We start from the raw sequence: 16,841 nt of genomic DNA on the forward strand, positions 1-16,841 counted from the left end.
TAAAAAGTATAAACTAAAGTAAGTAAAGGAACTGTTTATAGTATTACAGCAGAAAAATGGAAAAATTATAACTTGAGAAAACCAATATTAGAGACAAAATGAAGAAAATATAAATCCATTTTTCATAACTTTAAATGTGAATGGATCAATAATTCAATAAAAAGAAAATGAGGGTCAGATTGCATAAGAAACAACAAAGCCCTATAATCTGTTGCTTACAAAAAAATAAATTTCAACAATAAAGATAAACATAAAATAAAATTGAGGATAAGGAAATTAATTTAGTAAGCATCAAATGAATCCAAAGATCTAGAGCTGTAATCATGCCATATAATGAAGTAAAAACAAATATGAAAAAATGAAAATTAAAGATAATAAATAAGTGAACTGTATCATGCTGAAAGGCATAATGCACAAGGCAATTCTGTATTAATAATAAACTTAGGCACTTCAGATACCTTAGCTTCCAAAATGATAAAGGGAACATTAATTGAGCTTCAATAAGACATAAAAGCAAATATTCAAAAAATAAAAAGGAAATGCAGTGAAACAGCATTATTCTAAATTAACACCAAAGCACTATCAGTAACAAACTTATGTTCTTCAAATGCTTTAGCATTCAAATTAATAAAGAAAATACTAAGTGACCTACAAGAAGACAATAATTACAGTAACACAATAGTGAAAGGAGATTCAGTATCTGCTCAATTTTGATAAGTCTAACAAAAAAATAAACTAAAGGGAAAATATGGCACTAAAAAGATTACTAAAGGAACTGGAGTTAAAGAACTCATGACATCTTCTAAATGGGAGCTCAAAAATATACACATTTTCAATATTAGAAAAACAATCAATATAATTAAATGTTAAAAATCAAAATACTAGGTACTATGATGATAAGACAAAAGCCAGGACATTGTCTGAACTCTTCACAGTTTCTTTTGGAAACAACATTAAGTCAAAACTCTAAAAGAATTCTGGAGTGATACTATCCACAAAAAAGTGAAACAATTTTCCAGTCCAAGAGAATTTAGAAGAACTTCAGGAAATGTCTGTCTTACTTCAGTAAAAGGGGAGGAGAGCCCAGCACAGACAGTGTCCAGGCAAGTCAGCAGAAAGCTGTTAGCCAAGGCACAGATCAACAACCTAGACCTTGCAGTTCTAACTCAGCAGGCCAGTAACATAGCAGGTCAGTTGTGAGGCATCTACCCCTAGTACAGCAGGCAAATTGGCAGCCCTAAAACTCAGAGTATAACAGACACAACAAGGTCAGGCAGATTCAATATAGTGGACAAGCAACAAGCACCTCAGACCCCAGGGCAGAAAGCCAGTAACTAGACTCCTGCCCTCTAGCACAAGAAGTTTGAGACAGTATCCTCTGTGCCTCAGGAGCACAAATATTTAAAATGAGTTTAAAAAAAACAAAAAACAGAAAAAGTCCTGATCATAAAAAGTTACTATAGAGACAGGGAAGATCCAAATATAAATTTGGAATAGGAAAACAATGTCAAAATGCCTACATGCAAAAGCTCAAAGGGGAATATGAATTGGTCTCAAGCTCTTCTTGAAAGAACTTTAAAAAAAATTTTTTTAATCAAACAAAAGTGGTTGAAGAAAAATTAGGAAAAGGAATGAGAGTCAACAGCTTGGAAAAGAAAAGACAAAAATTTACTTTAGAAAACAATTCCTTTCAAAAATAAAATTGGCCAAATTTGGGAGAGGGGGCGGGAATACACTGAAGAAAACACCTCCTTTAACAGTAGAATTTACTGAATGGAAAAAGAGGTACAAAAACTAACTGAAAAAAATTCCTTAAAAATTAGAATTGGGCAAATGGAAGCAAATGACTCCATGAGACATCAGGAAGCAGTCAAACAAAGTCAAAAGAAAAAAAAAAAAAAAAAAAGAAGAAAATATAAGATACCTCAATGCAAAAACAACTGGCTTGGAAAAGAGATCTAGAGAGGAAAAATTAAGAATTATTGGACTACGTGAAAGTCATGATCCAAAAAAAAAAAAAAGAAAAAAGACTAGATGGCATCTCTCAAAAAAGTATCAAGGAAAACTGCCCTTATTTTATAATTCCAGGGTAAAACAGTCATTTGAGACTCCACCAATCAACTGGAAGAGATCCAAAAATGAAAATACCTAGAAATGTTGTAGCTAAATTCATTCATTATCGGGTCAAGAAGAAAACATAGCAAGCAACCAGAAAGAAACAATTCAAATTTGGAGGAGCCACAGTCAGATTACAAAGGATTTAGCACTGTGGGCTTGGAATATGATACTCTTGAAAAGCACTGGAACTTGAAAAGCAAAAATCAACCACTAAGCAAAATAGAGCATAATCTTTCAGGGGACCAAATTTTTCTGATGAAAAGATCAGAGCTGAACAGAAATTCAATCTTCAAACACAAGACTCAAAAAAAAGCATAAAAAGGTAAAAAGAAAAGAACAAGTTGTTGTTATTAAACTGTCTACATCCCTACAAGGGAGGATGATGCTTGTAATTTGAGAACTATATCTCTATTTAGGGTAGTTAGAAGGATATATGTAGACAGAGGGTATGGATATAAATTGACATCAACATGTTGATATCAAAAAACAAGAGGTAAAAAATGGTACTGGGAGAAGAGGAAAGAAGGAGGCAGAATGGGATAAATCACATGAAGAGGCACAAAAGACCTAAAAGAAAAGAAGGAAGGGGGTGAGTTGAAAATTACTTTCATTGGATTTGGCTCCAAGAGGGAATAACATACAGACTCAGTTGGGCATATAAATTTATCTTATCCTATAGGGAAATAGAAGGAGAAAGGGGAAAGAAAAGGGAGGGGACTTAATGGAAGGAGGTTAGATTGAAGGAAGTGTACCCAGAAGTAAAACAGTACTTAGTGAAAGGAGAAAAGGAGAAAAAAAGTATAAACTGGGGAGAAATAGGATTGAAAGAAATACATAATAATCATGATTGTGAATGGAAATAGAGGGACTCGCCCATAAAACAGAAGCAGATAGCAAGGTGAATTAAAAACTTTTGCAAAATTGCAGGATATAAAAAATCCACATAAATCATCAGCATTTCCATATATTATTAACAAAGCCCAGCAACAGTAGAAAGAAAGAGAAATTTCATTTAAAATAACTGAAGGCAATGTAAAACACTTGGGAGTCTACTTGCCAAAACAAATCCAGGAACTATATGAACACAATTACAAAACACTTTTCACACAAATAAAGTCAGGTCTAAACAACTGAGAAAATCAATTTCTTATGAGCTTATAAACTCATTTATAAACTTTATAAACCAAAATAATATAATAAAAATGAGAATTCTACCTAAATTACTTAAATTAAATAAATTCCATGCCAATCAAACTACCAATTTTTTTACAGAAATAGAAAAAATAATAACAAAATTTATCTGGAAAAATAGTTAAAAATATCAAGAGAACTGTTAAAAAACAATATTCAAAGGAAGGTGGCCTAGCCACATCAGATTTAAAACTATATTATAAAGCAACAATCATCTAAACTACTTGGTACTCTTGGATCCAGCATTATCACTACTGGAAATATATCCCAAAGAAATCACAAAAGAGGGGGAGAAAGGACCCACATGTGCAAAAATGTTTGTGGCAGCTCTTTGTGTGATGGCAAGGAACTGGAAATTGAGAGGGTGCCCATCAATTGGGAAATGGGTGAATAAGTTGTGGTATTTGAATGTAATGAAATACTATTGTTCTAAAAGAAATGATGAGCAGGACGATTCCAGAAAAGACTGGAAAAATTTACATGAACTGGTGGTGAGTGAAATGAGCAGAACCAGGAGAACATTGTATACAATAATAGCAACATTGTACAATGGTCAACTATGATAGAATTAGCTCTTCTCAGCAATATAATGATCTAAGACAATTCCAAAAGACTTCTGATAGGAAATGCTATCCACATTAAAAGAAAGAACTATGGAATCTGAATACTTTAGATTGAAGTATACTGTTTCCACTTTTTTTGTTGTTTTTTGTTTGTTTTTCTCATGGTTTTTCCCTATTGTTCTGATTCTCCTTTCACATCATGACTAATATAGAAATAAGATTAATATGATTATAACCTATCAGATTGCTTGTTGTCTTGGGGAGAGGGGAGGGAAGAGAGGAAAGGAGAAAAATTTGAAACTCAAAATCTTATAAAAGTGAAAATAATAAAATACTATTAAGTGGGGAGCAAGGAGAAGAATCAAAATATCTAAAACCAAATTATTATCTCCATAAATATAGAGAAAAGTTCTTGACAAATTGCAATACTCTTTTATGGTAAAAAGTTTACAAAGTATCATAAAAAGCATCTACCTAAAATCAAAACAAGTATCAAATGCAAAGAGGATACACTAGAACCTTTTCCAATATATATGGGAGTAAAGAAAGCATGCCTTATTGTGGTTTAATATAGTTCTGTGAATGCTAGCAAAAGCAATTAGACAAGAAAAAGAAATTAAAAGCATAAAGATGGGTAAAGAGGATTAACCTTATTAGGTAATGATAAGATAGTATATTTGGGAAATCCTACAGGGTCAGCAAAGATACTGAGACTAGTAATAGTTTCAGCCAACTTAGAGACTACAAAATAAAGCCTCAAAAAACAACTGCATTTCTTTAACATAACAAAATCCAAGAAACAAAAATAGAAAGGAAGAAAAAAGCAACTGTAAAATAGCAGAGTGTAATCTACCAATGCACACAAGAGATTGGTATCGATTAAATTACAAAGTGCTCCTTATAGAAATAAATTATCTATTGGAACATTCAGTCCTCATGGCTAGGTCGAGTCAATATAATAGTACCAAAGCTAATTTATACTATTAATGTTAAATTAATTAAGTCACCAAGAAGATACTTTATTAAATTTGACAAAATAATAACAAAATTCATTTAGAAAGAAAAACATCTAGAACAGGGGTTCTCAAACTACGGCCCCAGGCCAGATGCCCCCGCTGAGGACGTTTATGCAGCCCGCTGGGTTATGGCAAATGAGCTGAGGGGAGGAGACAGAGTGTGAGCTTTTGTTTTTACTATAGTCCGGCCTTGGCCCCTATTTAAAAAGTTTGAGGACCACTGGTCTATAATATTAAAGGAAAGAAAAAAGATGTAGAGATAAGGGGAAAATAGTACTTCAAGAAGTCTTCTAACTATATTATAATGGCATAAACAATCATCAAAAACATTATTTTTAGTTAAATTAGTTTAAAAAAAAATAAGAAACAGAAAAATGGAAAAGATTAGACAGAAGATGAGAAACAACTCCACAAGCCAGCATTTGATAAAACATAAATTACCTAGGAAAAAAAATCTTTGTTTAAAAAAGAAACAAACTGCTGGATACAGGGAAAAAAGTCTAAGAGAAACTAGCATTAGATCAACACTTTATTTCTTATTCAAGACTACATTACAAATAAATGCAAAGCCTAAAAACTTAGAAGACAAGATCACATACTTCTCATAGGAAGTAGGAAAAAGAATGCGCAGAAAAAGCAGTCTCTTTTTTTAAGAATCCATCTTAATGAAAATGTTTCTAAGCATTTCATTGTCTTCTGAACATAATTTAATCTTATCTGTATGTCTCAGGGCATAGATTATTATACTTTACAAAGATTCCCACAAGAACTATTGAGATAGCCACAGCTAACTGTGGAGCAGCTAGTTTCTCATTTAAAATTACTTTTTAAGTTATTATTCATTTTGATACCTTTTTAAAATAAAATTTGAGGACTGAATGCTTTCCCTCTCTCTAGAACCTCCCCAATTCATTGAGAAGAGAAGCAATATATAAACCTGAACTCTTGCAAAACACTTCCATATTAGCAATGTTGCTAAAAAAAGAAAAGAAAAGAAAAGAAAAATTAAAGGGTCTATTAAAGGTAACTTCAAGTTAAGGAAGAGCAGACAACTCTACTATATCCTTCTTCTCCAAGTAAGGCTTTGATTCTTGCCAGGAAAGCAAATAGGAGACTGGGGCCAACAACTCTTCTCAGAGAGAGGGGGTATTATCAGGTTAGAATTATATCTTGTCCCTTAACTATTACTAAACTAGGGAATGTAATATTTAGGTTCAAGCTAAACTCCATTCCTTAATGTGGAAGGAAGATCCCAAACTTAATCTTCAAGGTTTGATTCCCATATCACCAAATGTCAACTCCACAATGAATACACACAGAAAAACTGCCCCAAAAATGCATTTATTCAAAGAGAGAGAAAATATTAATGGGAGAGGGGAAAGGATAGATGAGAATATATACTATAAATTAACCCTTATTCAGATTTGATCTCTGGTTTCTGTATGTACTTTTGGGAGAAGAGATGTTTGTTTTGTACTAACTTAAACTGCCTTAAAATAAGCCCATTTCTAAGTTATTTATGGCTTGGCTGACTAAATTGATCTAAACAGATAATCTTTTTTTATTTTTATCAAAGCTCTTTATTTACAAAACATATGCATGGGTAATTTTTCAACACTGATGCTTGCAAAACCTTCTGTTCCAAATTTCCCCTCCCTTCCCCCATCCTCTCCCCTAGATGGCAGGTCGCCCAATATAAATTAAATATTAGACAGATGATCTCTTTTTTTCCCTGAGGCTGGGGTTAAGTGACTTGCCCAGGGTCACACAGCTAGGAAGTGTTAAGTGTCTGAGACGAAATTTGAACTCAGGTCCTCCTGAATTTAAGGCTGGTGCTCGATCCACTGCGCCACCTAGCTGCCCCTAGGCAGATGATCTTAAAGGAAGTTTACGACTTCTCCGAGGCAAGCCTAGAATCCAAACGGGATTGTAGCTTTGCATATTCATCAGTGAGAGGAACGGACGTGATAAGCGGCCTTACAGCTAGAAAGGGTGACTACTAAACTAAGGAGAATTTCGAACAACCCCGACAACAAAGAAGCGGGGACTGCCAGGCCAGGCCAGGCGGGCAGCTCTACGCATACTCCGCATACTCCGGAAGACGGGCGCGCATAGGGCACTTACAAACACGAGGCAGAGCCAGCCCAGAGCCCCGCCCAGAGCCCCGCCCAGCAAGGCCGGCGCGATAGAGATGGCGCAGGGGGGCTGGGCCCCGCCTCGTTTTTCGACTCCATTGCACCGACACGTGGGACAAGGTGCTTTCCGGGAGGTATACGAGCCGGCCGAAGACACGTTTTTGCTGCTTGACGCACTGGAGGAAGCAGCCGCGGAACTTATGGGGTGAGAGGGTGAAAGAGAAGCAGGAGAGGAAGAGGAGAAGGAAAAGAAAGAGAAAGAAGTGTACATCATCTTAGGGGGCGGAGGCGGATTATGTGCCGGAAATGAGGGGGCGGGGCGGAGAGGGTAGGAAGTGCGAATTGCTGTTATTTAATCGCGTTAACTGCTTACGCTGAGAGTATGTTGGCTTTGGCTCGAAATCTTGTTCAGTCTTGGCATCTTTTTTCAGCCTTGTCCACCTCTTTGGTAGTGACCCTATTTGAAATTTTCCTGGCAAAGTCCCTGCGTGGTTTGCTATTTCCTTTTCCAGCTCTTTTTACAGATGAAGAAACTGAAGCAAGAGGGGGCTAAGAAGGGGCCGCTAGGTGGCGCATTGTCTGGAACGCCAGCCCTAAAATCAGGAGAACCTGAGTTCGAATCCGATCTCAGACACTTAAACACTTACTAGCTGTGTGACCCACTTAACGCTAATTGCACCAGCAAAAAAAAAGGTGGGGGGAGGCGGACGGGTTACACAGACATTAACTGTCTGAAGCTGAATTTGAATTCATAAAGCTCCCCATTGGGCCCACTTGCATTTAGAATTAAGGAAATAAAGAAGAGGTAATAGCGAACATGCAGATCTAAAAATAAAATAAAATTTCATTAAAGGAAAAAAACGGAATTCATAGTAGATTTCTCCCATAAAGCAAGATTGATTTGGAGTGTATAATTTATATAGATAAATGTAACCGAATAATGTGGAATTTACTTTGAATTTCATATGATGTGAGAAACCTCTTTCTACTATTGCAAGAATTATTTTCTGTAATTTATACAACATTAGAGAGTTGCTGGAAGCCCTGAGAGGTTAAGTGGATTGTTCACTGTAACACAGTAATGTATGAAAAGTAGAATTTCCAGCCCACAACTATTCTCTATCATACCACATTGTCTCTCCCAGAATTAACATTATACTCTTAAATTGAACGATAACAAAAAAGCACTATCATCAGACATGCAAGTGTCTCGGTGTTTCACTAGTCTTCTCAGTCTTACTGCACACCATATAGGGAATTCCCTTGCCACTGTAAAGTAGTGAGTACCGAGGGTCCTCTACTTTCTAATACTATTTAATATATTTATATTTATATAATAATAATATATAAATAATATATTTATATAATATATAATAATATAATACTTTCTAATATTATAGAATTAAATCTCTAAAATAATTTTAGAAGACAAGAGAAACTAATATTTAATAAATATTCCTGTTTTTTTTTCAAGGAATAAGTACACAGTTTTTGTGTTATGTTTCACTGAAATTATCTTAAAGCCATCCAGAGATACCAGCAGTATACATTGTTTTTCCTATTTCAACAAGACACTATTTGCATACACAGAATAATTCTGCAATTTTGAGGTTTACAATATTACGCATACAAAGATTATAAGTAATTTTACATATAGTTAATATTCTATTGGGATGGAAGAGTCCATTTTTATTTTATTTTACAAAATGTAATATTTTCACTTCAGAGTAGAGATATGCCTTGAAATAGGATCAGGATCTGGCATCGTCTCTGCATTCCTGGCTTCAATTATTGGCCCTCAGGCTTTGTATGTGTAAGTATAATTGTACTAGATATACCAAATAGTATAAGAGTAATTAAGTGAAGTATAATTATTTGAATGAAATATTTTGTGTTAACATTTACAAGATACATATGTTTGATATTTAAATGCAATAGTTAAGCACATAAAGGATATAAGATTGAATAATATGCCTTTTCTGATAATTAAAAGTATACACGTGACATGAATTTGGATCTAAGTTACTCATCTCTAGTTATTTTTTATTTACTTAAATGATACATAAAGTCCCTTCCAGCTCTAACATTCTGTAATTCTGAACAACTTTATAGTGACACCAATGTCAGGATAAAAAAGCCACTAATGTACATGTTTTCTTGCCCATTATTATAGCATTATACTTTTTCTTAACACTTTCTTTACTTACAAAACATAGATTTCTTGATTTCTGTCTTAGATTTGCCATATAATTTGGAAGATTTTATTTGTTTCTCAAAGGTTACTTTATTGTTTTTTTTTTCTCTTTTTTTTTAATAGGTGTACTGATATCAACCCTAAAGCAGCTGACTGTACCTTGGAAACAGCACTGTGTAACAAAGTTCACATTCAGCCAATAATTACAGATTTGGTGAGACAGTAGTCCTTTTCCACTACTGGTACAAAAAGTGTAGGTAGGCATAAGGATGTGGATCAGGAAGAACTATGTTCAAATTTTGCTTTTAACATGACTGTTGGAGTTATTTAATTTGTCAGTGCCCAAGTAACAGTCTTACTTCACAGGATTATTGTAAGGACTATAAGATAACATTTAAAGTAGTTTTTAAGAGAATAATTGTCCTGAATAGCTGGATTTCATGGATAGTTGAGGCTTCATTCTTTAAGTACTAAATTAAAAAAAAATATTTTTTTAACAATTTTGGATGGAAGTCTTTCTAAAATGTAATGTCTTTGTAACTAATGTACAGAAAATACTTAATCCTGAGTAATAAAGAAAAACTTAACGATTATTTAAAAAAAAAAAAAAAAAAAGGCAAAATGATATCTCTACTAGACCAAAATGAATCTTAAGGACCTCCACGAAGGAAATTTAGCACTCATTCTAAATAAGCATGTATTTTTAAAAAATCATCTACTTAACAATTTTAGATTTAAAAATTTAATTAGAATTTTAAAAGTCGAAATCTTTGATGTATAGTATTTCATAATTTCTGACAGAATTTGACATAATGTAACAATTAAATGAAATGCTGTAGGGCAGCCATTGTATAAAGAAGCCTTACTTTAATTAGGGGGAAAAAAACTAATATAAAAACCACAGGTGGGGCACAGAAATTCTAGAAGCATAAATTTTTTTCTCAATAAATTCCACATGCATCTTTTTTTTTCTAGTTCTCAATCAGAAAATTGTACTAGGTTTTAAGTACTTACAAAATGCAAATATTTCTGTCTCCTTTGCTATAATCTACAAATTCTGTCTAGCCTTTACTTCATTTATAAAAATACACCAAAGTGCACAAAATGGATTGTTGAACAGCAATAACATACCCAGATGTTTTATGCTTATTTTGATTAAACAGTTTCCATAATGTGTAAGATTTTAAAATGTTTCAGGTACTGAAACCTGCCTTGCTTTGCAGTACATTAAGTACATTTTTTGTAAGAATACAAGTGACATTATTAAAAGTACTGATATTTAACCTCAAAGCCAAATTGACAATTTTGATTTGTATCCAGGCCAAAGGATTGTTACCAAGATTATTCAGGAAAGTTGATCTTCTGGTATTTAACCCACCCTATGTAGTAACACCTTCTGAAGAGGTAAGAGATGTGTAAAAATTTTAAATGATCTTTAAGTTATACATTGGCTAGTATTGAATTTATTTTATTATGTTATCATTCACCTCTCTTCAGTATGGGTTAGCATCAATGAAATTGGCACCTATTCATTTCTCCATTGTTACATAGTTAGATGGGTAAAAACTGCCTTATATTGGTTCTAATTACCACAGTGTAAGAGATGGAAGAATAAAGAGACTACCACTGCCATATGCTCCTTGAGACTTTAGGACTCCTTTACTACATGACCTACTCTTTCTTTCTTGCCATGGTATACTCCTTATAAGGAGTATAAAATTATTGACTTCCTTCACTATAGGACTTGGCTGCCAATGCCCTCCCCCCCAATCTTCTTCAGTCAACTGAGTACTCTAACCCCATGGCTAACAAATTCCTACATCAGTACAATTCATGTCATTTTTATCTTATTTGGGCCTTCACTTCTCCACAGCAATCTTCTTAGTCATCTATGATTGACTACTACTTATAGTGACTGATCCACTATAAACTTTATTCTCTCTTCTTAAGTTCTTAATCCTACACCTATTTTGCCTTATTCAACAAATGACCTTGCCTCCTATTGTAATGATAAAATTGAAGCTATTCATGATGAAGCTTTCTTAGTAATAAAAGAAAAAAATTTTATCACTCTTTGGCTTTTTAGATCTATCGAATATGTGTATAAAATATTGCTGCTAAATGAAATTATTCCTAATCCCCAATTTAATATTCTCTTTCCCCCGTCAGTGCTTTTGAACATGCTTATTTATTTCTACCTTTCAGAGTCCCCTTTTTTCCCCAAGGCCTAGTTCAGGTACCACTCTCTTCTTGACACCTCTCCTGATTCTACCAGCTGTGTTCTCTTCCCTCTTCTATTATTCCTAGAGTTTTTCAAACTCTATCCCCTTCGCTCCCAACCCTGTTTTATTCTCCTGTGTTTATATTACAGTTGAAATTTCTTGGAGTTATTTTCGTCTTTGCATAACCGGTTTTTGTAGCATGATGCTCTGCACATATTTGTTTAATTGAATGGCAGTGGATATGTAAACTGCCATTTGTATTGAAGATTAAGCCAAATTGAGAGATCAAAGAACTATTACTAATCACCAAGGATTACATTATTAACTTACTTATATTAAAGTTGTGTTAGGATTAGACTACTATGAGTTAAGTTTATCTTACCCCATATAATTATCATAATAATCTTGCTTAGAACTAGAGGAACCATAGGTACAGATTTTATAAATGACAAACACTGGAATTAAAAATATTCTTACAATTTTAGAATGAAAGAAATGTAAGAAATGTTAGATGTCCTTGCTTTACAGATAAGGAAACAAAAGACCCAAAAAAATAATATTCTGAGATACTCATCACTATAGGGTTACTTATTACTTTACATAATAAAGATCATATTACTAATGAAGATAATTAACATCAAGTTTACAGCAGTGAACTGGTTCTCATTTCTTTCCTTGATCTCACAAAAGGCCCCCTTCACTAAAGCTTTAAATGCTAAGAGTGAAAAGAAAACACATCAACAGGAACAAAATACCTAAAAGGTGAGTTTAGGATGCCTCTCCACAAAATAAATACTTGAATAGTGATTAAGAAGGCTCATTTTTATTTCTCTGATTCAAAAAAATGTCAGTGGTTATGGTAAGGTGAATGTGAAAGTCGAGGCAGGATTTTCCCTAACATTTCCTGATCTCTCAAATTCTGGATGGAGGATTTATAAGGAAAAAAGTGGGCAAAAGTTACATCAAATGAAAAAACATAAATAGGTTACAAATTGTTGGGAGGAAGCACCCACTTCAAGTTCACAAATCCTCCAAAGTGGTACCCTAGTTTTTTGTCACAGACCAAATGAATCCTGAGCCCTCCACTGCTGAAGGAACATAGCTGCTATCACAGCTCTAAGGTAACATATTGCCATCATGGATATGAAATTACCATGAGTTGTTCACAATATATTTGTTCAAACTCTTATTTCCAGAATCTGTTCAAACTCTTACTTCTAGATCTGAAGCTAATGGATAGTTGTTTTTTTGTATTTTTTAAGTGTACCTTTATATATATTCTTTAAAAGTTATGTCAGTTTTTAAATAAAATCTCTTCCATGTTTTAATGCCAAAAATTAAAAAAAAACCCTTAAAACTCCTTTTTTCCATAAAATAATGTAATGTGATCTCTAGCAGTTAATCTAGGACTTTAAATTTGAAGTTTTTCAAATACTATATAAGATTTTTTAACATTAGGACAAATGTTTATACAAGTTATTTGTTTCCCAACAAATTATTAACTATGGAAATCTAATGTTGATTAAGAATTTCAGTAGTATGAAATTCCAGATAATAATTTTATTCAATAAAAATAAAAAGATTTTTTCCAACTGGTAACATAGGTAGGAAGTCATGGAATAGAGGCAGCATGGGCTGGTGGCAGAAATGGCCGAGAAGTCATGGACAGATTCTTCCCTTTGGCTGCAGATCTACTATCACCAGAAGGATTTTTCTATTTAGTTACTATTAAAGAAAACAATCCAGGTAATAAAATTGAGTTTATCTTTCAATGATTTACTTAGCTGAAATTATGTAACAAACTTTCAAAATATAAGATAATGGTATTTTAACACTAGAGAGGGAATGGATATAGTAGTTTTTGGTATATAGTTAATTGGACATTAAGTAGTTTTATTTTAATCATTTTAAAAGGAAGCTCATTTTGAGTTTCTCAAATGTGTATATTGCAACTCCAACATAAAAATGTCTATAACTTTTTCCAAGTACCACATCTTCATTACAATGTACTTCTCATCTCTAATCATTCTGACTATACTTTTATTAATTTTTTTTATGCAACTGATCAATTACTGTTAATATCTATATGGGTTTTTTCCTACCTTAAATTCAAAATCTATAATCATGTTATTAAGTCAGGAATGTCAAGGGAATCAATGAAGGAAACTGTGAAGAAAAGCAGATTAGCAGTGTCAAATTTCAAATTATGTTACACAGCAATAATCATAACTATCTGGTACTGATTAAGAAATGTAGTGAAGGATTAGTAGATTGACTACATGATATATAGTAATAAATGGCCACAATAATCTAGTGTTTGATAAACCCAAAGACCCAGACTTTGAGACAGAACTTACTGTTTGGCAAAAAAAAAAAAAAAAAAACCCAGAAAAACTAGAAAACTAGGTATAGGCCAACAACTCATACCATATACCAAGATAAGGTCAAAATGGATCTATGATATAAACAAAAATAGTGATAGAAACAAATTAGGAGATCATGGGGAAAATTTTTGTCTCAGATGAATATGAATTTAAAGTTTTGACTAAAAAGATATAGCAAGAAACATGAAGGTAAAATGAGTGGTTTTGATTACACAGAATTAAGTTTTTGCACAAACAGAACCATTGTCTACAGCGGGTTTTTCTGATGAAGACCTTCCCAGATATATAGAGAAGTAAGCCAAATTTATAAAAGAGAGTCATTCCAGGATTGATAGATGGTCAAAGGATATAAACAAACAGAAGAAATCAAAGTTAGCAAATCATGTGAAAAAAATGTTTTTAATTGCTAATTGAAGAAATTCAAATTAAAACAGCTTTGTGAGACTACTTCATAATTATCTGATTGGCTAACATGATAAAAAAAGGAAAATGACAAATTCTAGAGGCGATGTGAGAGAATAGGTAAATTAATGCACTGTTTGGTAAAATTGTGAACTGGTCTCAACCATTCTAAAGAACAATTTGGAATTATGCCCAAAAGGCTATAAAACTGCATAATTTTGACCCAAGCAGTATCACTGCTAAGTCTTATTCCAAAGAGATCAAAGAAAAAGAGAAAAGAACATACGTATACAAAAATATATCAGCTCTTTTTGTGTTGGTAAGGAATTGGAGGATGCCTATCAATTGGGAATGACTGAACAAGTGGTATATTATTGTGATGGAGTACTTACTGTGTTATAAGAAATGAGGAGCAGTATGGTTTCAGAAAACTTGCAAAGACTTACATAAACTGATATAGTGAAGTGAGCAGAACCAGTAGAATTTTGGTCAATAATATCAATATTGTATGAATAATCAACTATGAAAGACTTAGCTACTGTGATACAGTGCCTTCAAGATATTGTTGAAAAATACTTTCCACCTCTAGAGAACTGATGAACTCTCAGACTGAAGCATATTGTTTTTCTTTTCTTTTTTTTCTTTTTGGTAACATGGTTAATGGGCAAATGTTTTGCATGACTTCACATGTAAAGTGAATATCATAGATTTCACTTCAATGGGTGGGGAATGGTCTGGAGGGAAGAAGAGAATTTGGAATTCAAAAATATTTTTAAATGTAAAAATAAAATTTCAAAGTGAAAAACTACATATGAAGCAGGAAGATGAAAGAAATAGAAAGCTGGGCTTTGCTGTCAGAAAAGCCTATGTTCACATCTTACTGTTGATACATATTTGCCCTATGACTGACAGTAACTTAAGGTGATAAGTTAAAAACTAGTTGCTGATCTGTTTTTGTGGAGAGTTTCTACATGAGTACTATCCCATACCAATGAAATAAATGCTACTCCCTTAAAAAATTGCACATTCATTTCTCAAATTCACTTATGCTCTTTATGTTTGAAATTAGTTTGCTTTTCTGTTACTTCCTAAGAGACTATTTCTTCAAAAACAAATTATACATTCTATTCTAGGAAATAGAATTTTATTATCAGAAGTTGATAACTGTTTTGAAATTAAAACTAAACAGGTTGAACACAAAAAAGAAACTCTACTTACTAACAATAAATATTTCTTTACTGCCATATTTTCAGTGAAATATTTGAATGGCTCTGTGATCTCAGCAATTTCAAAGTTCCCTCCAATGATCAAGATTGTAATTCATCCTGTGTAACTCTTGTCCTTATCTTCCCATAAGTTTACCACAAAGAGTCCATTCAACATTTTGGTTATATTCATTGAATGTAAATGTGAACATTTTAGAAATAGAAACATAAATAAATATATTTCATAAAATATATATGATGTGTAAATATAGATAGATAATTAGTTAATTGGCTATAGATATAGCCATGCCATAGTTCTGCAACAAGGTATTCCTTATATGCCTGAGTTGTTTATATTTTGAAGGCCGTGACAGCAGAGCAGAAGTTCTGCCAGTTTATTATACTTTAGGGAAGACTTTAATAGTATGGCCCTGACCAAAAAAAAAAAAAAATTATTTTTTGAGGAACACAGCTAATATGGAGAGATTAAATAACAGTTTAGTTGACCATTTAAATGTTGGGTTTGGGGTCAAGGCAACTCATGAAACAAAGATAAGTATTGAGCATATATAGATCATGAAACTGGCACTATATTTGTATTTTTGTATGAGTATCCTACATGTTATGCAGTCAGTAGTCAAGAAAATAAAATTGGGGGGAAAAAACCTATTTGTAATAATTACTACTTTAAATTATTATTTTTCACTTCCTAAACAAACTACTGTCATAAAATAGTAAGCTGAATAATAAAACTTAGAAAACTTTAAAGCTTGTAAAATCTATTTGCCAGGTAAAAGTTTTTGATTTGTTGTTTTTTTTTTTTAATATCCTGTGATTATAATCCTGATTTTTTTTCCCCAGCAAATATCACAAAATAGTTAAAATAATTTTACATTTCATTTTGATTTCAGATGAAATTATGGAAACAATGAAGAAATATGGTTTACAAGGCATAAAGGTACTTTCCAGACAAGCAGGAGAAGAAATTCTTTCAGTTCTAAAGTTCAACAAATTCTAATAAATTAATGTGAAATATTGAGTCGTTAGTATACTTTCAAAGCTAAAGCTATTCCAAGAGCCAGGTAAAGATTTGAAATATGGTTTTTAAGTGATGAGAACAATTTAGGTAAACTTTGTAAGTTAAATCAATGTTTTTCAAAATATACCCTGTGGCTTTCCAAGAAAATCCTGGGGGGGTGGAGGGGAGAGGGGCGGCAGCTAAGTGGCACAGTAGATAGAGCACCAGCCCTGAAATCAGATGAACCCAAGTTCAAATCTGGCCTCAGACACTTAACATGTCTTGATGTGTGACCCTGGGCAAGTCACTTAACCCCAATTGCCTCAGCCCCCCCCCCCAAAAAAAAAAAGAAAGAAAGAAAAAATCTCAGGGCTTTAAGCTAAGTTAGAGTGG

General features: G+C 33.0%; 1 protein-coding gene across 1 annotated transcript; it reads left to right on the forward strand.

The window, feature by feature from the left end:
• Window positions 1-7,017: 7,017 nt before the first annotated feature.
• HEMK2 (HemK methyltransferase 2, ETF1 glutamine and histone H4 lysine) lies at window positions 7,018-16,469 on the forward strand. Its single transcript, XM_074300610.1, has 6 exons — window positions 7,018-7,228; window positions 8,750-8,836; window positions 9,341-9,431; window positions 10,538-10,621; window positions 13,044-13,185; window positions 16,342-16,469. Exons 1-6 carry the CDS (start codon window positions 7,080-7,082, stop codon window positions 16,446-16,448), a joined length of 660 nt encoding a protein of 219 aa, XP_074156711.1. The 5' UTR covers window positions 7,018-7,079; the 3' UTR covers window positions 16,449-16,469.
• Window positions 16,470-16,841: the final 372 nt, after the last annotated feature.

Source organism: Sminthopsis crassicaudata, chromosome 3, assembly GCF_048593235.1.
Source record: "Sminthopsis crassicaudata isolate SCR6 chromosome 3, ASM4859323v1, whole genome shotgun sequence".
NCBI lineage: Eukaryota > Metazoa > Chordata > Mammalia > Dasyuromorphia > Dasyuridae > Sminthopsis > Sminthopsis crassicaudata.